This window comes from Prenolepis imparis, unplaced genomic scaffold (genome assembly GCF_030444845.1).
Source record: "Prenolepis imparis isolate NDT839.2.m4 unplaced genomic scaffold, iyPreImpa1.0 SCAF_7, whole genome shotgun sequence".
In the NCBI taxonomy this organism is placed as follows: Eukaryota; Metazoa; Arthropoda; class Insecta; order Hymenoptera; family Formicidae; genus Prenolepis; species Prenolepis imparis.
The window spans coordinates 7383173-7405929 of record NW_028141165.1 but is presented as its reverse complement, the minus strand read 5'-3'; the positions used below and the strand labels follow the sequence as shown (position 1 = coordinate 7405929).

The 22757-nt window shown below is 31.5% G+C and overlaps 1 protein-coding gene across 8 annotated transcripts in view; it reads right to left on the bottom strand.

Moving 5' to 3' along the window:
- Nucleotides 1-20260, bottom strand: part of Dlp (glypican dally-like) — a 156913-nt gene extending 136653 nt beyond the window's left edge. For 5 of the 8 annotated variants that reach the window (XM_083041886.1, XM_083041887.1, XM_083041889.1 and 2 more), the window contains exon 1: nucleotides 16636-17134. In XM_083041886.1, the coding sequence (XP_082898012.1) occupies nucleotides 16636-16725 (90 nt within the window). In that variant the 5' untranslated portion in view covers nucleotides 16726-17134. Of the gene's footprint in view, nucleotides 1-16635; nucleotides 17135-18120; nucleotides 18181-18699 lie in introns of those variants that run through there. The other 3 variants (XM_083041888.1, XM_083041890.1, XM_083041893.1) reach the window with 3 other exon arrangements.
- Nucleotides 20261-22757: the final 2497 nt, after the last annotated feature.

Genomic DNA, 22757 nt, shown 5'->3' with positions numbered 1-22757 from the left:
TTAAAAAATTATTTTTGGACATACGTTTGTATGAACTTTTTTGCTCATTTCGATGAGTAAGATACGTTCACATTTATGATACACTCTGTATTTCAATAATAATTTTTAACAATGTGTCATCGCGTGAAAAAGCACATTTATAAAATATACGAAACTTTGTGCGTAAAAATATAAAATTTTTTATTTGCGAAGAAATTAAATATTTCGCAGGCGGAGAGAGGAGAAGGGGAGTAGAAATGGGTATATAAAAGAACTCCGAGCATTGAAGTAAATATGAAGCCGGAAGGGAGCATGGAGCTCTCTGCATTGTGAGTGCAACAGCTTGCCGGCAGTCTTTTTCAGCTTCCTGTTTCTATAATTTATCTCTACTCTCTGCGGACATTTACTTATGTATTCTAACCGAGCGTTACTAAAAACCTTTTTTTGCTAATATTATGACAGTGAGTCGAGAGAGTCGTTATCACATTGTAATTTAATATTAAAAGTGTAATCACAGGAAAATTAGTATCGGATGATGCAAAGATTTTTCCTCGTTAATATAATATATTAAGTTAACATATGTTTTCTCCTTATTCATTATTAATATACATATTATTAATGTACACAGGATGTTTCATTTTAATTAATATAGTTGAGTATATCTGAAATTATGGCTTTAACGAGAGAAAATATTTTATACAAAAGTTAAAAGATTTCGAGAGAGAAGAAAAAATTAATAATTTTGAATTTTAACTCAGATCATTTTTCAAAGTCATTTAAAGATTTAGTTATTTTTGGAATGGAACAACTATTTTTTTTATAATTCGATTTCTCGCAATATTCATGCAAAGTTATAAAAGTAAAATGCATAAAATAATGAAAGGAATCAATTGGCTGTATAGAAAACATATAATTGTTTTAAGAAAAAGTATGCAATTTATAACTAGCAGCTACAATTATGTATTTTCTTTACATTAATTGATTTCTGTCATTATTTTGTACATAAAAGAATTGAAATAAAATCATCGAAGAATTAATATTTTATGAGATATTTTGGAGTTTATGTAAAATTAAAATACGAAATATCTCAAACTATTAATTTTTTTAAGCCATCCTACCCTTCTAACTTGTTATGCTAAATATTGCGAGGAATCGATTTATTTATAAAAAAGGGTAACTCCATTAAAAAAAAAATAGGTTGACCTTCAAATGACTGAAAAATGACTTTGGTTAAAATTCAAGATTATTAAATTTTTTCCTTCTCTTTTAATTTTTGTATAAAATATTTTTTCGTTACAGTCATAGTTTCATACAGATATTCGACTATATTAATTAAAATAAAATACCCTGTATATAACGATAAGATTTTACAAACACAATAATGTTTTTTCTTCGCTGTTTTTAATAATATCATAAACACGAAAAGCTTATTTGCATTTAATATATATCAATTTATTTTCCCGGCAAGCTTCGAAGATACACTCGAATAATACACTTTGTTAAAATATATCCAATCAAAAGTTCATTGAATAATCGACAAGCTTAAAAAACTTGTCGTTTACCGCAAATTATTCAGACTCGCCATCACTGTTCGAAACACGAATAATCCAGCAAAATCTACTCCGAATAACGAAATATAAGGGAGCAGTTGCGCGGGTTTTACATGCTATTGGCATAGAAAAAGTATCATCGTGTGACGAATTGAATTCGCGGGATAATTGTTTCGACATGTTTTCGTGCGAAAAAAAAGCTCGGCAGTTCGGGAGAGATCAAAAATTGGAATGCGCGCAAATTGGAACGTGCTCAAATTGACAAAGCGCTGGCTTGTCGATGAAAAATTCAATTAAGTCGTTGACGTTTATCAATCGTCGAGGATTACCGATACTATTATCCACTTGAACTCTTTTTTTCGAATCCGCGAATTTTTATGCCTTCCGTCCTCAGTAAAACATATGCACATATGCGAATGGATCGGATTAAATTTGATTTCGTTACAGTTCCGAAGTGAATCTGTCGGGTTCAACTGTTAAAAAGTCAACAGTGTATTGTCATCAAGCTTCTCCCTGATCGTATAGACCCCGCAAAAACTAGAATAAACGCAATCTGTTATATCAAACCCGGCATCACGAGGACGCCTCGAAGAAAAATCGATAAATTGTCACCTTCGCGTGGCTGGACAGAATAAAAATCGAGATAAATAACTTGGAAAGTCTCCTCCCCTTCCTCTCCTCTCTATCGCATTGCTGAAACTGTGGGCGTTTTGCGGCCAGCTGAACCGAGAACTGTTTTCTCTCCGTTTCTTACCCCTAGCTTTTTTCTCTCCTTCTTTTCACGATACGTGGCACATACATACACACACACACACACCGAGTAAAAATAGCGTGTTCCATCAATCACAGGGTCGACAAACCCTGCCCGGACCCGCCATATTTATGTACGTCCGGATAAATAGATAAATAAAGACGAGAGAGTAGACTGGATATAATTCCCCCTGAATTTTATTTATGTGCGTTCTTCTACGAGCACGCGATGAAAAACCCGCGCGTGTTTGTATATTTTGATTCTAGCGAGTGTTGTTGAAGGATTGACACATGTATATGTATATGTATTATATTTGTCTCGGAAATAAATAAATGTCAAATATTCAAATCAAATTGTATTTTTTGAAACACATGTTAATATTTGTCAGTTATTTGACTAACTATACAAGTCACTTTAAAAAAAAATGCGAGCAATATTTGTCTCTAAATCAGATACCTCCCTCTTCCCCGTCTCATGAATAGTAATTATTATTCATTGGTTCGAAGAAATACTCTTGTTAATTCTATGTATTCGTAAAAATTTTATATTATAATATTTTTAATATGGAATTTATTTTTAAAGATTTCTTTTTTACGAAATCAGTAAGTGGAATGGATAAGAGATTACGAATCTATAAATAATTGTATAAATATATAAATAATCACTAAAATAATTATTATTAAACGTTCTGTCATTATCAGTCATATGATTTATTTTAAAATGTAAAATATATTATATATTTAAAATATAAATTATTTGATTTGTGTAAGATTAAAATATAATCAATTGCAAAATATTTACTCGACAAGATATGCAGAATTTATTTCAGCGGAATAATGTTGCTGCAGGTTAGTTAAAAAATCTGATTCTTGTTATAAACTTTACTTGCATTCTGTATAAACACGTCGCACGAAATTACGAATTTTAGTATACATGACGCAGTGATTGTGATTATTTAGCGCAATACAACCTGTCGTCAAACTGTTGCCAGGTTCTAGAGATGAATCTTATTAAAAGATCCTATCTCCCTCTTTTTCTCGCAATCAGGTTTTATGTGCACATATCGCGGACCGAATTTTTTCAGAAAATGCCGGCTATAAATCAAGTGTATAACTACGAGATTACCGTATCGAGATGTTCAAGAAACATCCCAATCTACGTATACCGCGTATGAGAATTATACTAATTAAGCATCTCATTATATTGGGAACAGTATCGTATCTCGATCGGTATTTCTAAATTGCGCATATCAGAAAAGAAACAGAGTATAATTGACTTCTCGGATATTATATAGCTACTACACATAGCTTGTTGCGAATAACCTTGTTTATAATATGCATGTGAATCTATAGTCCGTGTGGATAATATAAAAATTATATCTAAATTTTATTTTTTACGCAACTCTAATTTTGTTAAAAAGGATCTGTTACTAAAATTTCCGATATAAAATAGTACTATAAACTTTAAAAATCAATAGCTCTGGCAAAAAAATAATCTTATTTTTCTCTTTTTATTTTTTTTTTTTAAAAAGAACTGGTGTATCTTAACATTTAATTCTTTATAATATTTACAAAAAGAATTATATAGGAAGTATATAACTCTTCACGAAACAATTCTGTACAGTACATAAATTATATCCAAATGTCATTATTTACGCTAATCGATCAGGGTAAGCTAATTATCTCTGAGGTTTTGTAGATTCATATAAGATTGTAGAGAGAGTTTCGAGCACATAACTTAATTAGTCCTTAGAGAGAGAGAGAGAGAACCATTCTTGGCTTTGCATTCGCAACATCACGACAATTTCAACGGCGGCTATAATGTAACTCCGTCACCCAAGCACGATGATTAATCCGGCAGCAGAAATTACATGCTCGGAAAGGGACAGGCTAGCAAGCAACCAGAGGTCCAAGAGTACACCGAGTTTGCGAAATCTCACAAATGTTACACCGTCGTTACGCATCGAGACACGGATATCATGTATGTAAAGATACATACGTATATATGTATGAAACGGACATTCATTCGCGTATATAGGACTGCCACGGAGGCGAAACTCATCGCACAGGGTGAAGCAAGGTGAGCTGGTTTCCAGCGAGCCGACCCAGCAGCAGCAAGGAGAGAGAATCCCTCCTCGCGCGCCGGGTGCTGGTTATTTAAAAGTTATAACTTATAACAGCGAGCATTAAGTCTCTCTTCTCTTGGCCGACTGCATTCTGCCACGGCCTAGATAATTGTCGTGAAAAGGTATTCTGCATTCCTCACCGCATCGCCGTCGTCGGCATTTCAGAAAATGTATCCTGACCGCCCATAACTTCCTGTCCGCGCAGGCAATCGCGCTTAAATCTTTCTTTCATTCGGAAACCGATCTCCCTTCGCTTCTTCGTTCCCTCTCGGATTCACGCGAATTTTTTTCGGACACAAAAATTGCAAGGAATGACGACATCAGTTGTAACTGCGTGTAATAAAGATTTTCTTTACGAATTCGTGTTATTGATTTACTAAAACGAACGAGATTACCTCAACTTTTCGTCTAAAATAAACGACATTTAAAACACGATTGTGTGGCAAATCAAATTTAAAAAAAATTTATATATATAGAATATTATTTAAGAAAATGTTATATAGAAATTACAACTTTTTTATAGAGACAAAGTTTTATAAAGACAAATTTTTATATAGAACATTATTTTAAAAAATAATTGTGATAATAAAAATTTAAATAATATATAAAAATTTTTATATATTATAAAAATTTAAATTTGTATATAAAAATTTTCAATATTCTATATATTGGATGATTGCAAAAGTTCGTGCCCGATTTGCATAGATGGTGGTAATAACTTCAAATCGGGCACGAACTTTTGCAATCATCCAATATATAATTTTTTTTTTATTTGATTTGTCACACAACCGTGCATCAAATGTCGGCCGTATAAATATCTTGGACGAAAAGTTAACATGATCTCCTTTGTTCTTGATAAATCGATAACATGAATTTTTATGTAAAATATTAATTTTAAAAAATTTAAATAAAAAAATATTTCACAAATAAAAATTTAATTATTTAATTTTTATACATAGAACATTATTTACACCGTTCGTGTATAATTATTGCATTCCAATGTGTATTCACACTTTCGAATTCTACATTCTCCACGAACTTGAAAGCGCCTCACCGCGAAGGCACCTATTAATGCAGACACCTATAAACGTCACTAAGAATACCTGAGTCCTTCGTCAGATTGTCAACACTTGACAGCTTTTTTGCTCACGAATATAAACGCGTGCCACAGCATGAATAACATTATTATAAGAGCAATCTGTCAAATTTTTAACGTTGCGCGAACAGCGATATTAATTATATTAATAATTAATTATGTCTCATTTGCAGAAAATCAGACTGTATAACATTCCGCAAAATATATTTTAAAAATGTACATATATGATATCTCCTTTAGAACAGGCAAACTGTTATCTGATATAAACTTTATTTTGATTGTATAATTTAGAAGTTATTTCATAATCAATAAAAAATATATATATAAATATATAAAAATGTTAATATATAAATAAATATAATTCATATAATATATATATATTTATATATTTAATTTTATTAATTTATAATTTATATATACATATTTACATATATATATGTATATAAATTTGTATATATAAATATATATAATGCCTCGACAGCGAGAGTAAGCCATTTAAAATCAATTCAAGCGTTCAAGCGATTAATCGACGCATACTACTTTCTAAGTCTCAAGACTATTTATCGACTCTGTTATCGATAACGCTATTCATAAATCAATTCCCAGAACACCGGTTTGTTAACGTGTTAGTATATCACGTTTTTCTTTTGAAAGAGATAGCGTGTTTTTTGCGAAATAGATAAAACCGGTTTTTATTATGACTTCATTGCAAGAATCTATACACTGTACACACGGTATATATGCGTTATCATATATTATAATAATTATAAAAGTTCTTGTCGTAATTTAATTATTTTCAACAACTCGTTTCGTAATTAATTTGTTTTACAAGTAAGTTTTTAATTTACATAAAAAATCTAGATAAAATCTAGATCTGGATGTAAGTTTGATCTATCTCGGAAAAAAAAAGAAAAAAAAATACTCATTGTCAATCGCGCAGCTATCAATTAATTGACATTAATCGACAAAGTGTACAATATAATTTCAGAAGAATAACTACTTCAATGTCATTCCCATAATTATTTCCTACAATGTGCTCAAAACGATCATCCTAATGTACAATGTGGGTCATCTTCAGGATAACAATGCGATTCGCACGCGAGAGAGGAAGCGTAAACTATTCGTATATTTTGCACTTCCTTTATTTCGAATGAAATAGATGCATATTCAAAGATTATTTTGCAAAAAAAGTGCAAAAAGAGCAAAGAAATCTATTTATAAAAAGAAAAGATTTATAAAATGTGACAGCAATTTTTGTTGACAGACAATGTAAAAGGAATGACTGTAACCGATCCGATTTCATGAAATTCAAACAGCAGCGTCGTCAGTCGATGAATATTTTAATCCGAGAGCATCCGCTCTCATCCTCGAGAAAAGCGTAAAGAAAATCCGGGGGGTGATTAAGGGTGAAAAGACTCAAACCTAGCAACCTTAACGCTCCCACAGATAAGAGAGTGAGAGAGAGAAAAAGAGGTATAATAAGTAAAAGCCTGTTTCATCATACCATCGTTCGAGCAACACGAAAGAAGTCGCAAAGAAAGAGAAGAAGGAGGAGAACAGATGGTCTCGGGGGTGGTCGAGGGTAGAAATATCGTAGATCTTCCACGACCGGAAAGGTGATGTACCTGATCAAGACACGGAGGAAAAAAAGAGGACGGAGAAAAGAACACCACAATAGCCGTGATCTTATTTGCCATCTTGAAAAGCGTCTCGAACGAACGAACGAAAAAGCGATACGAGAAAGATAGAAGGCAGAAAATCGAGTCTGACATTCACACTCATTTTGCGAGTAAATTTATCTCTCTCCTCTCCCTCCCTCTCTCTCTCTCTCTCTCTCTTTTCTTTCTCTTTTTCGCATTCTCGCGCATCTAACTGCTCTCTATTGTCGATTAATTTTCTTTCAGCTAGTAAGACGAAAGTGAGGAAAACGACAGAATTGTGAACACGTTCGAACACGCAAATGGAAAATGAATGAATGAATAATGAATATTCCGGAGACTCGCGGAAGGTCCTGCCTTTTTTGAATAACGTTCGTAGAAAACAGAAAATTGGACGGTATCCTTTTAGATTCGGCTGCGTGTCGAATGCATATGGTACCTATTGTCGGGAAAGCATTTTAAAAATACAGGTGAAGATAAAATAGAAAACAAGCAAAACTAAATTTTTAACTATAGCTCAGTCCGTTACAAATATAAGTGAGTAAGAGTCTAACATGTATTACATTTGTAAGCAGTATCTGCAATATAAGCAATTAAAAATGCGTTCGTGAAAAAGTAATAACATTTATAATTTTTGAATGTACACACAAATAATTATATATATATATTAAAATATAATAATATATATTATATATATTATATAAAATAATATATAATATTTAATGTATTTAATGTAATAATATATAAAATAATAAACGACGGCTTTCGATTTTATCGTCAGTGGTCGATTAATTATCGTATAGAAGGCCTTACGAAATATAATTAATCAGGGCTTTATTTCCTCACAATATATTCTTCGTTAATCTTCCTCGACCATCTTTCACGTTTATTATGCCAATTAAACTCGTTAAATAACGTTTCTTTGTGCAAAAAAAAATTGTATTTTACATCCTCCCGGAAGCGAGGAAGAATCTTGAGAAGGAATCTATCGGGTAAAACCGTTGTGTATAAAGGCTTTACGACACGCTTGCTCGCTTCTGTGGACCACCGGACGTTCGACGTATTAACTGCATGTCAAACATGGTTTTTACGATCGCGTTAATGCGTCTCCTTGCATTTAACACGGGAATACGAATACTATTGGACTGAAGTTTCAAGAAGTTCCAAAAAAAAATATATTGATTATTAGTCCGGATTAGTTTCGATAGTTATACGAGATACGCTCAACATGTCGGAAAACTGTTACCTAGAGTTCTTTCAAGTTGCTAAGACCCGGAAGTTTCATTATCCCCGATTATAAAATCAAGAATATGATCAATAACTGTACAGTTAGTAGCAGCAGTAAAAAAAAGTAATGAAAAATAAAATATGCTAAATAAATAAATATATATATTAAATATGTGCTAAATAAATAAATATATATATTAAATATATGCTAAATAAATAAACATGTTAAATAAATAATTGATTTAAGTACACAAGTATCATTGTATGTATAATGCAAATAATAAATTATAAAATATCAATTAGAATTTATGACATAAAGTCATATCTGATGGTAATTATAATAAGTTTTAAATAAACTATTGCATTTTCTTCAAAATATATGTAGATGCCTTTGTCATTGATAGACCGATTGGGAGAAATAAAATTCGAGAATATTATGCGATTTTGTTGAAGGAAAGAAAAGAAAGAAAAAAAAACTGTTCGTTACTTCAGTACATTCGAAGCTCTTTCGATCTATCTTTTTATGCAGACTTTCTAGTAATAATTTATGTCGAACGCGACAAGGATAAACTTGAACGTGTCGATGAAAAAAAAATAAAATAAAATAAAATAAAAAAATAAAATAAAATACAACGTTAACAGAATACTAATTGCCAAGCGAGCTTGCTACTAACTGAAGTATTAATTGCCAACAACTCGCGGGTAGTTTGCGAATAATAAGCCACAGAACGAGAGAAAAAGAAGTAAAAAACGAGACGGAGAGAGGGAAACAAGCGCATTAATTATCCTGCATCGCATGGTTCGGCATTCTAAAATATAGCTACGCGAATATATTTTAGCATGCCGAACCATGCGAATATATAATATGCATAAATAGTCGTCGTAACTGAAATTTTTACAATATGAACACTTTATATGTGCAACATATATCTGCATATATGTATAAAATGTCTGCTATATACATACATTATAAAATAAATTAATTTAATTATTATAAATATTATATTCTCATAAGTAAATACTTTTAATGGTTTATTTATTAAGCAATCGGTTAAATTTAAATTTATTTATTTAATCTAATTATTTTTGAATTATTTAAATTGGAAATCTAAGATTTATTATGGAATCTGCTTATTGCATTATGTTGCCGCTACATAATATACATTTTGATTATTATTTATTTTATTATTACATAATGCAGATTATGATTTATTATTACATTTGGACGAGATTACGATCCTGAAAATAGCAACGCGACATAAGGACATTTTGCACCCGCACGTGTGGTGCAGTTGTCGCGATAAAACGGACGCTTCGGCGCTTTTTTCTTTCAGCCAGATTGTCTCTGCGTCTCTCGTTCGCGCTGTTTTTTTTTTAACTCGTGAATCCGACAGGACCCACGCAGCTCTCGCTTTCATCTCGCCGATAAATGCGCCCGTATCTGTGTAACGCAGTCACCGATGATAACGAAGATAAATCACACTCGGAATCGCGCGCGGGTCCTCACGACAGTAGCGAATTTGAGAAGGCGCGGCGGACGCGGTAGATAATAAATTCGCCGCGTATACATTTACAAGTATATTAATAACGTAGATTAAGTGAGCTCTCTCTCTTTGGGCACATTTAATCGTATCATAAATGATCTTAATATTCATAGATATGAGACACACATTTCGTATCGCGACGTATCATGTTCACGCTAATGTATATCATGACTGATTATACAAAAAAAGAAAAAAAAAATATATATATATATACAAGGATGTCCAATTTTAATCGACCACCCTCAAAAAACTTTTATTTTTTATTGTATACAACAGAATGTTTCAGACAAAAGTTATTTGATTTTTTGGGAGTGGTCGATTAAAATTGAACACCTTGTATATTATATAATCATTACATAATATCGAATTGTGTTAAAAAAAGTAATAAATATGTATATAATTTTGTTACACATGTTGACAAATTTTTTTTATGCATGTATATGTATATGTATGTATATGTGTTAATAAAAAAGTATATAATTGTGTTTAAAAAAATTATATATATATAATTGTATATTTAAAAAATAATTAAACACAATTTGATATTATGTATAATGACTACATAATAACCATTAACTTAATATTCTCAGAACACGCGATGGCTGCATTTACGCGCGCAAGCATGTAAAATATTTTAAAAATATTTTTGCCTTCCTTCTGCATCGAACTAATTTTGCGCTATGCAACGATGCTGGCAAGGCGTAAAATGCCGCTTATCTACCGCTCACGCGAGCAGATACCGTGCTCTCTCGAGCTGACAAGCGTATATTTGATTGCGGGGCAGATAGCGAGTCGCGGATTTCGCGAGTGGCGAAATACATATATGCGCGCCTTTGCAAATACGGAGATTTTCCACCGTGCACCATCGTCGTCGTCGTCGTTGTCGTCGTCGTCATCGTCGGTGGACGAGTGTACACAAAAGCCGAGCGAGCTTTTGCCATTGGCCGCGCAATTAACACCTATCCGCGAGTTCCGAAGGATCCATAAATTAAAACGTATTCGCGGTACACAAAACGTGCTAACGAAGCCGCGAGAGGGATGAATGGTGTTAACACTCTTACTTTTATTACCAGCCGCAGTCGATCAACGCGTTAAACACACCGGAAAACGATCTAACGATTCACGCTGATGTTGAATATGTGTCGCGAAAAAGGTTTGATTTCAAGCATCAACCCGCGGTCCGCGGTCTAACAAGATTCGTGTTCAAGTTTCAAAAGTTAATTCTTTTACATATGTTGAAATATGTATTTATATGTCAACAATTTAATCGCGACGTATATAATTAATTTATTACTTCTTTATTATATAACCGAGTTATTTTGATTTTTTTTAAATGAAGTAGTTTATCGTTATCAAAGAGATGACAAAAATATACATCAGTAATGTAGATAAGCAACGAGAACTTCTTCAGAAGTTCATGGTTGCGCGCGTAAATATAGTCATGTTCTGAGAATATTAAATTGATGGTTATTATATTATGTAGTTACCATATAATATCAAACTGTATTTTTAAAAAAATACATATATATATTTATAATTTTTTTAACACAAAAAAATTAATTTATTTTAACACAATTATATAATTATTAAAAAAAAATTTTTTTAATTAAGATTCTACCAAAGTAAAGTCCATTTGAAATTAGAAAAATATATATATATACTTTTATTAAACAATTATATTTTTTAAACATAATATATATATATTTTTTTAAACATACTATATATATTAAATAAATAAATATATTGTGTTTAAAAAATACAATTGTGTTGAAAATATTTATATATAGTATATAAAATATAATTTTCTAATTTTAAATGGACTTTACTTTGGCAGAATCTTAATTTGCAATTTTTAATAATCGCGAATTAATAAGCAATTTACGTGCCATCATCGTAGATGAAAGATTCCAAGATATATTAAAAAAAGAAATTATACATCAACGAGCACACATAGGGAAACGCAATCACGACTGCTGCGCGTCGTCGATTTTTCGAGCACAAGAATGTCCTCTGGAATTTTATTCATTTCTCCTGCCCGTTTCGACTCCATTGGAGGACTTCTCCATCCCTAAACGAACAAAGCGCATAATGCATCGGCTATAAATTCACCGGCGGTCACGTCGCGTCGCGGTCCTCGCAAATCAGCTCGCTGAAGTTTCGCGAAATAAATTGCGATTCCACGCGGAATTTAAATTTATGATTATGACGCTCTATACATGGCATTGCATCTTTTAGCTTTCAATTCATCCTTGCTTCGTTATGACTTTTTGGATAGAAAAAAAATGTGTGAATAAAAGTAACATTTCGTTTTAATTCTTCATAATAAATAGTGAATCATGATAAAGAAGACAATTAAATTTTCTTGAGAAAATATTCTCAATAAAATTTTTTATTAAAAAATTTCGCAAAATATATTTAATATAAAAAAAGAAATAAAATTCTACGATATAACAAATAATATAATTTTTTCTCTGTTGCACAAAAAGATATGGATTCCAATGATAAGGGCGATTCCAAAAATAGCATTCAAAAAATTTACATAGATCAGAAAAGAGAGAGAAAGATCGTGATTTGTGAGCGTAGAAATTGCAGATAATTTAGAAAAGGCCGGTCTCATTACGCGGTAAAATGTAAATTGAAAGCGGTAACCTTTGAGGTGGTTATCGAAAGTAACCTCGAAAATGTAGACGAGAGTGAGAAGCAAAAGTTGTGGCAAAAGAAAAAGCTTCGTGTTAATGGTGCACCCCGGGAGTCTCTCGCGGTCGTCTTCTACTGGGGTTCCGCTTGATTTTGCCGCAGCTTTTATGTTCGACCCGACTACGACCGCTACAATACATTTTCTTCCCTTTAAAGTAATTTGTTCTTTTCTCTCTCTTTTTCTGTCTCTTTAAAAGCGGTGCATTTTAAATCGTGCCGAGAATTCGTCAGGATTTCCGAATATCGATGAAACGGGATTACGCAAAAGTTTAAAATTGTGTGAGCAGATTCCGCCAAAATTATCGTAACATTTCGCGATTAATCGATACAATTTTTTTAATGATCTCATAATACAGTCTCATTTATTCTTGAATTATTTCTTAATGAAATTTGATAATATTCCACAGCTTAATGCTTTATTTTTTTCTTTATTTCACATAATTCAATATTGCGCTACAATACATTTTCTTCCCTTTAAAGTAATTTGTTCTTCTTTCTCTCTCTCTCTCTCTCTCTCTCTCTCTCTCTCTCTCTCTCTCTCTCTCTCTCTCTCTCTCTCTCTCTCTCTCTCTCTCTCTCTCTCTCTCTCTTTTTCTATCTCTTTAAAAGCATTTTAAATTCGTATCGGAAACTTGTCAGGATTTCCGAATATCGATGAAACGAGCAAAGAGATTACACAAATGGCGAAAGTTTAAAATTGAGCAGATTCCTCCAAAATTATCGTAATATTTCGCAATTATTAAAAAATTGATAACATTTTTTTAAATGATCTCATATATTTCATAAAAAGTTCCATTTATTCTTGAATTATTGTTGAATTTCTTTATGAAATTCAACAATGCCTAATGCTTTATTTTTTCTTCATTTCACATAATTCAATATTGTAAATATTGTTTTTATTATCTTGTTATTACTCGAATTAAATATATGAATTAACTTTTTAAGAGACGTGCATTTTTTTACGCGATTTTGTTCTAAAATAAAAAAAAAAAAATAATTTTAAAAAAACGACATCGCAATGGAACAATTACAACAATATTCTCGGATCTTTCTCCAGTTTATATGGTTTTATAATTTAATATTAACCATCACTGATGTGTTTTTTATATATAAATTCTTTTCTATTTTCGTCTCTTATATATGTATTTTAAAATATTTTATATATAACTTACATTTAAAGTTCTTTATACTAAAAAAACTTACTATTGATTCAATAACTCCGATAATTGTCTCGACTGCGAAAAAAAAAACAAGAATACAGTATCAATACGATAATGTTCAATGGTATTAGGTGCGCCATAATTACCAATCAGCCGGTATTAATCTGTTATTATCTCTATCTGGCGTCTATCCTACTGTCTATTCGATAACGCACGATACGCGGTCGATCGTAAATATCTTTCGATTAAATCGCATTTGTAACCGCAATCGATCGCTTGGCCTGACGTACAATCAAAATGAATGGAATAAAATTTTTTCAAGTGTTAAAACTTTTTCAATGCTTGTAATTCAATTTTTCCAGATGAAGTGATTAAAATAATTATAAAGTTTTGATATATCCCAGTGTATATCAAAATTCGATAATTATTTTAATCACTTCAGTCATATATTAGAAGGTGCGAAATTTTAGATGTTATATCTTTTTATATACTTAAACAATTTTGAAATAATTTTAAAATATTTTAAATAATAATTTGTCTGCTCTCGTAGATTTTTTTTATTGCGAGAAAAAATGCGCAATTAATTCTCTCAGATATTTGTATGGATTCTCTCCAAAAATTAAGTGCAACGAGTCGGGCTCAGAAAGAAAAATCGCTAAAGCGATTTGACATTTGCCTAGTGATCCGCCAAACAAATTTGAGAGAAGATTTCACAGCCGGCGCTAAAATGCCCCAAGCCCATTTGATTCGAACAGCCGACCGTTCGAAAAGCTCTCGCGTGCTCCAATGAATAAATTCAACTTTGATGTCGCAATCAATACGCACCCGACTTTGTAATTAAAATCGAATTTTCAGGACAAATTGAGGAGGATCGATCGACCTCGTCAGTCACCGAGTGTGTTTCACGAGATCCTGTTCAATTATCGTCGCGTACAAACCGGATTCTGCGAAGTTTTAAAAGTAGCTACCGACTCTTTTACTCTCATGCACGATGCATGCCTATACTTGTACCTACCACCATGGTTATTTTTGCACGAACGATGACGAATCGCAAGGGCAGGGTCGTATATATTGCACACACATTTTGAGTAGTTCTCGACTCTAAGAGATTAAGGCCCTGCGCACAATAGAAAAAATATTAGAAATAGGAATAAATATTAAGTATTAGGTCTACTGCACAATACAAAAGTATAGACAATAAGAACAGAGAATAAAAATATCCATACATCAACAGAAGCAGATATATATTATGGGATAACAATAGATATCCTTTGCTTCTATTGATGAATATTTTCTATTTTCTGTTCTTATTGCTTGTACTTTTATATTGTGCAGGAAGCTTAATGCTTAATATTTATTCCTAATCCTAATATATTTTTCTATTGTGCGCAGAGCCTAATCCTATATTGGTGAACGCGCCGAGTCATGACCTAGACCTTAAGAATGTTTTAAAAAACTCATAATGTTTTGTAAAATTCATATACGATAATGAAAACAAATATTTCATATTCTGCGCGCACGTTGTACAAAAATATCAATAATTTTTGTTTAAACAATTTTTTCCCTTTAATTATCAATTATAATTACACAAATAGTATTATATCATTATAATTATATTATAATTATATTATATTATATTATAATATAATTATATGATTACAAATAGCATTCTTTAAAAGAGAAAAATATTTTTAAGGACAATATTAAAATTGTAAAATTTTATTCTATGATAAATATTTTTAAAAAAATTGCTATGAGTCAAATTTAACTGACAATCAGCGAAAGCAATTGCCGAAATAACTTTTTTCGTATGGATTAATTCGACTTTTCAAAGAAAGTATTTTCAGAAAAAAAATTTTCTAATATCGCAGGAACATTAAATCTTTTCAATGTGATTTAATGAATTCAATTTTTAAAGTTGATTTACACGAATGTGGGACGGTACGTCAACATGGGGCAAACTATTTCTTTTATATATAATATTTAAACGTATAAATTCATATTAAATTCATATTAAATTTGCATGTCATGATACATCAAATCAAAAACAGGAAACGACACGACATTTCGGAGATTTGGACATAATAGGAGAAAATATTTTGTTCACGTTACGTGAATCTGTTATTTTGTCTACATGACCCTACAATATATGAAATATATATATTATATTAGAGAATGTCAATTTTTTTCCAGCAATTTATGTTTTCAAAAAAAAAATTTAACACAGAATTCAGTCTTAACACACAAGAAGAGATAATACAGTATCTCTAATAAAAAAAAGAACATTTGTTGCAAATTATAAAAACACAGTCTATTATCCCCATATTAATATTAACTATTGTAAACTAAAGTGCTATTCATATTATCAGACAATGACAGGAAGTGGCACATAACAGCCGACTAAATGCATTTTGTTTCTCATTTATATCTTGCATATTTGGCGCTAAATAATGGTCGTATAATTCCCAGACAATAATTGTAGTAGAAATAACGATCTTTATAAATCAGCCGCAAAATTCTGCTTTTTTTATCTATATCGCATTTTATCTGTCTTTTTCTTCGAAATGTGAACACATATTTATTTAAATATATATATATATATATATATATATATAAATATATGTATATATTAATATATATTAAATATATATAAAGATATATAATAAAAAATATATAAAAATATATACATATATTAAATATACATATATTTAAATATACACATATAATAAAATAGTTAAACGAGAGATATCCAATGTCTCACGCGAATTGCAGAATATGAATAAGATGGTCGTTTTGTGCCGAGCATGATATATGATAAGTGTATCAGATATCAGAGTATCTAACTCACATGAAATTGCCTCCTTCGGAATATCGCTGAGCGGAAAGCCTTGCGCCTCGAACACCGGCCTGACACTGTCGCATTTGAGACCGGCGGCATTTACCGTCGTTGCGACAGCGATAATCGCCGTAACAATCCACAGAATCATGGCACTCATTTTCCGTATAGTCGTCTTTCTCGTACGGGAACAATATATAAAGGAGGAAAGGGGCGAGGGGGAAAGAGAAAAACGGAATACTCCGTACGGTTGAAAGACAAAACACACGCGTGGCGTCAGATTTCGACACAAATTCACAGAGTACTTTTTGCGTTAATGGCAAAAACGAAACAGAAACACGTACAGAGACGTTCGTACATTCGCGATTTCCCGTATTATCGACGCGACGATTAGCCGAGCTGTTGCTCGCGAATAACGACGATTGACGAGGGAACGATATCGCGGACGCCTCTTTTCGTCGAATCGAACTCGAAATAGAACCACCTTCTCCGCCGGCGCGGCACGCACTGACTAAAGCGAGCGACGAAATGTGCCGGGAGCCGCCGACCGCCGACAACGGCGCGCCTGTGCAGGATGGTAACAAGTTTAAAATCAGTGCTGCCAACTGCACAATACATTTTTACATTAACTTTCGCGCGCGTTTACGTTTACACTTCTTTAATTGCAACGTGCTTATGATAAGATCATTGCACATAATATGCATTTACAAATATATATCATATAATATATAATATAAATAATGTATAATATAATGTATAAATATATATAATAAAGACAATAAATAAATTATAAAAAAATATATTAATATAATATAATAAATATAATAATAGATTGTATCATTTTTATTTAACCTCTTCAGAGTACGAATTTATTAAAGTCGAGAAAAATTATTTTATCTCTTTCATTTCAATTAAATTTATTCGAAATATATACGTTTATATAATTATTTAATAAAATGGAAAAGATTGAAAAATGTGAAATTTCTGAAAAAAATAATATACGTATATATGGCCATTGCTGTGCGTTACAATTAATTAATATTAATATATTCATATTGGTGAAAGAATTTTATATATTACATATATTTTCATATATTAAAATTAAACATACACATGTATATATATATATATCAATATGTCCTTGCAGAAATTAAAAATCTAGGATATGACGAAGCTATTTGTAAACAGATTACAATTTGCAATTTTTTAAAAATTGTTATTGCCATATATGTATGTATAATATTCACAATACAAAGCGTAAACGTAAACAAAAGATTTTATTTTACATTATACTCAAATGTCTCTTCAATAATCAAATACTAATCTCAATAATACAAATTATTAATATATTATAAAAAATATTTCAATTTTCTGTTATATTCATAATAAAAACTGAGTGCCATGATTCTGTGGATTGTTACGCCGATTATCGTTTTATTACTGCTCTCTGATATTACACATTATTTTGAAATAAAAATAAAAAATAGTTTAACTCACAGGTGCACAGATGCACAGGTACGATGCGCAACAGCAGAATTGTTGATACAGCATACTGCTCTGTAAAATAAATATATATTTAATTTAAAACAGTGTATAAATAAATAATTAAAATAACTCGAAAAACAATTATTATGTTCATAAATGATAATAATTTTTCACTCGTTTTTTTCTTAAATCAAGTAATTAATAGAAAAATTACATAACATCCGCCAAAATTTTTTCTGAATTTTCTTTAAATATTTTTTTATAAAACGTGATAAATAAATGTATAATTATTACATAATTTTAATAATTATAAATTTTAAGCAATGCTACAATACTTTATATATGTGTGTAGATATATGTATATCTGTGTGTATGTAAACATATTAATTATTGTAAATATTTTATTAAACATTTTAAATATATTTCGACATAAAATTTAGAATGTTTTTTACTCGTAATTATATAGAATATATAATTATATTATATAACAATATACAATAAAATTTATATTATATCCAGGAGATAAACAAACAATTAACTTCATAAATAACAAATAACAAATAATAAATAAATTATATACGGATTGCTCACCTCATCCTTGTTCCGTCGTCGCCTGATGCCTCCCCGGGCCTCCTCCTCCTCTCGCGTTGCTCCTTCGTGGCACTAACTCGCGAAAACACGTTAATTACGATCGCGCGACATTTTGTACAGCACAACACTCGCGTTAATTTTTTTCGTTCGCGACGCGCGGCGACGCTCGGGTTTTAGATATTATATACATTTTCGACGCGTTTCGGTAAAACGCGAGAATCGCGAGAGCTTATTCGCGCACGCACAACCGATGCTCCGTTTTCGCGTCGCCGCTTTTTTCCAGGTCATTATCGGAGGGCCTCATCGAACGACAATGTGGCGAGTGGCGACTTCTACGCGGCGCACTAAGGAATCGCCGATGCTCCCAAAATGACCGACCATTGTCGTAGTCGCGATGCGATTTTTACGATGCAAATTACGAACTTTATTCGTCGCGTAATGATGAACCGGAACCGGAAACGCGCAATCGCCCGCTTAGAATATCGACAACGCCCAAAAACTCTGGCAATTCACGTCGAAAGCGACCGATAATTTTCTCGTAAACTGCGCATCGAACGTTCGGCGGTTCGAATCGGTGCCGTGAAGTTACGTATTTTCGGAGGAGCGAATGTTGAGCGAGATTCGCGTCCGACGAGGTCAATTTTGCGTGTGCGATAGCGATCGCGATCGGTATACGCGACGCGATCAGATTTATACTAATTAACGGCGTAAATACACGAATTAATTATTCAACTCACGTTCTTTTGCGGACCAGCGATGAGCGCGCGAACGTCGATTTGATCACGAAGAATGAGAAAGTGTACCAGAGGGCAGCTGCACTCTAGATTATGTGTTCCGAAATGTACTCACCTAGGGCGAAGCGCACGATTGACCAATCAGATCAAAGAGATTCTCGGTCTCTGATTGGTCGGTCAAATTCTGCACTTTGACGGGCGAATTTCCGAATGCAATTTTGCAGATTCTTCCGACATAATTTATGGCGCCGTTACGAGTCGTTCACGAAAAACTCCGCTACTCTCATCGTGTCGACGATTCGTGTAATTGTTAATTAATTGTTTTTTTCGTTCGCATAGATTTTTCGCGACACATGTTCCCAAAATGACTGACCATTGTCGTAGTCGCGATGCGATTTTTACCATGCAAATTACGAACTTTATTCGTCGCGTAATGATGAACCGGAACCGGAAACGCGCATTCGCCCGTTTAGAATATCGACAACGCCCAAAAACTCTGGCAATTCACGTCGAAAGCGACCGATAATTTCCTCGTAAACTGCGCATCGAACGTTCGGCGGCTCGAATCGGTGCCGTGAAGTTACGTACTTTCGGAGGAGCGAATGTTGAGCGAGATTCGCGTCCGACGAGGTCTATTTCGCGTGTGCGATAGCGATCGCGATCGGTATACGCGACGCGATCAGATTTATACTAATTAACGGCGTAAATACACGAATTAATTATTCAACTCACGTTCTTTTGCGGACCAGCGATGAGCGCGCGAACGTCGATTTGATCACGAAGAATGAGAAAGTGTACCAGAGGGCAGCTGCACTCTAGATTATGTGTTCCGAAATGTACTCACCTAGGGCGAAGCGCACGATTGACCAATCAGAACAAAGAGATTCTCGGTCTCTGATTGGTCGGTCAAATTCTGCACTTTGACGGGCGAATTTCCGAATGCAATTTTGCAGATTCTTCCGACATAATTTATGGCGCCGTTACGAGTCGTTCACGAATCGCTTTTGAATTATCCATCCGTGAGTAAATTACTTTATTTATTAATTGGCGTTGCGTGTGTGTGTGATATTTGTACTGTATTTATACTAATGCATTTATACTAATTGAGATACTCTATTTGATAAAACGAGAGAGCATTATTACATCAAACGTACCGTCTATTATACGAAAAACTCCGCTACTCTCATCGTGTCGACGATTCGTGTAATTGTTAATTCATTGTTTTTTTCGTTCGCATAGATTTTGTAGCAAAATCTATTCTTTCAAGCTGTATTTTCTACCTTTCTAAGCATAAATTCCCCCTTATTCCTTCTCTTATATCATTTTAACTTCAAATATATAAAAAGTATATATTACGATGCAATTAATAGAAAGAAATATAAGGAATGTCAAAGATAAAAAGTGCAAAAGAGTGCGATAGATATAGCGCTGCCCTATTTTTTTTAAAGGGCGCGATCACATTATCATATATGTATATGTGTTAATTAATTTTATATATATATATATAAAATCAGTAATATAAATCACTAGACTATGCAAAACAATATGTATATATATATACATATATTGTTTTGCATAGTCTAGTGATTTATATTACTGATTTTATAGAAAAAGAAAGATATTACACAAATCTTAGATTTTAATATAAATTACACTAATTAAATTAAATATTTAAATGATATACTATTACATCGAAATTATGCTATATGAATATACAGATTTAGTAATACACAAGACACACAATAAATACATATATAAATTTTATATCTTTATTTTATAATAAAAAATAACAATATTCTAAGAATAATTATTAATCAATAACAAAGATTGGACGGAATTGACGCACATAGCGTGATATTGTGTAGATTTTGATTAATTATACTTTATCCTAGTCATTATTTCGTTTACCCTGGCACTCTATTAAAGAAACTTAATTTATAACTTAATATTATTGAGATCTATCTTAGAATAAAATCTATAAATACAGATTATAAAACTTAATTTGTGATTTAATATATAAAAGTTCTAGCACAAGCATGATTTTTAAGTGAGAATTCTATTACATGTTAAGAGATATCATCTATCGATCTATCTTATTGTAAGAAACTGCTGTATCTAATCACATAAACGATTGCATATTTATTATCGTTATGATATACTTTGTGTAAAAACAAATCCAAAGATTGAAATTTCTTTCTGTTTCATAATAGAATATCTCTTACATTATATAATTATTTAACCAGCACTTTTAATCTTACAATTATTGAAAACAAAACATAATAGCAAAATTGAATACCTTTACATAATTAACAATAATGATAAAATCAAAATTATATAATACAAATTATAAATATATAATCTAGAGCTAAAAAATATTTGTTATTGTAACTTTTAAAGACCTTTTAATATTACAAAACAATAGTAATATTTCATCGAGAGATCAATTATCAGAGATTATTAAGCTCAAAGTAAAAATAGCTGCATAACTATAATATCAAAACGTGATAATAGTAATGTATTTGCTTGCATAACTTTGCAAGTATAACAAGACTAAAAAGATCCATTCCTTAAACACTCATTATGTTCGTAACAGTAGGTACACATGGCTACATAATATCAGTAATGCGCATATAATGGCAAAGCTCTTAAAATTATATTCTCGTTAGATCAAATTTCATCGCAGTCAAAAGATATCATTTTATTATATCGAATTTTCTATCAATCGATATGTTATTTTCTTTCAATGCAAATAAGAACTTATTCTTATTTAACATTAATATAAAATATGCATATATATGTTTTCACGATATCATCAATCCAAGTACAATAAAATGTATAAATATTCTTCATTAAAAATTAATATACATTTATACATTTTATTGTATTTAGATTGATGATATCGTGAAAACATATATGTATATGTATATTTTACATTAATGTTAAATAACAATAGGTTCATATTTGCATATTGAAAGAAAATAACATATAGACTGATAGAAAATTTGATATAATAAAATAGATATCTTTTGACTGCGATGAAATTTGATCTTCATTAAAAATAATATAAGTTTTGATTACAATATATATTGTACATATGATATAACTGTAAAAAATATATCAGTGCAAGATTGAGAAAAAAAATGACACGCCTTTAAAAATGCATTTTGCTCGATAAATTTTAATAGCTTATTTCCTATTAGTCAGATAATTAATGTCAGCATTTATTAATTATAATTAATGAAAATTAATGAATGCTGACATTAATTATCTGACTAATAGGAAATAAGCTATTAAAATTTATCCAGCAAAATGCATTTTTAAAGG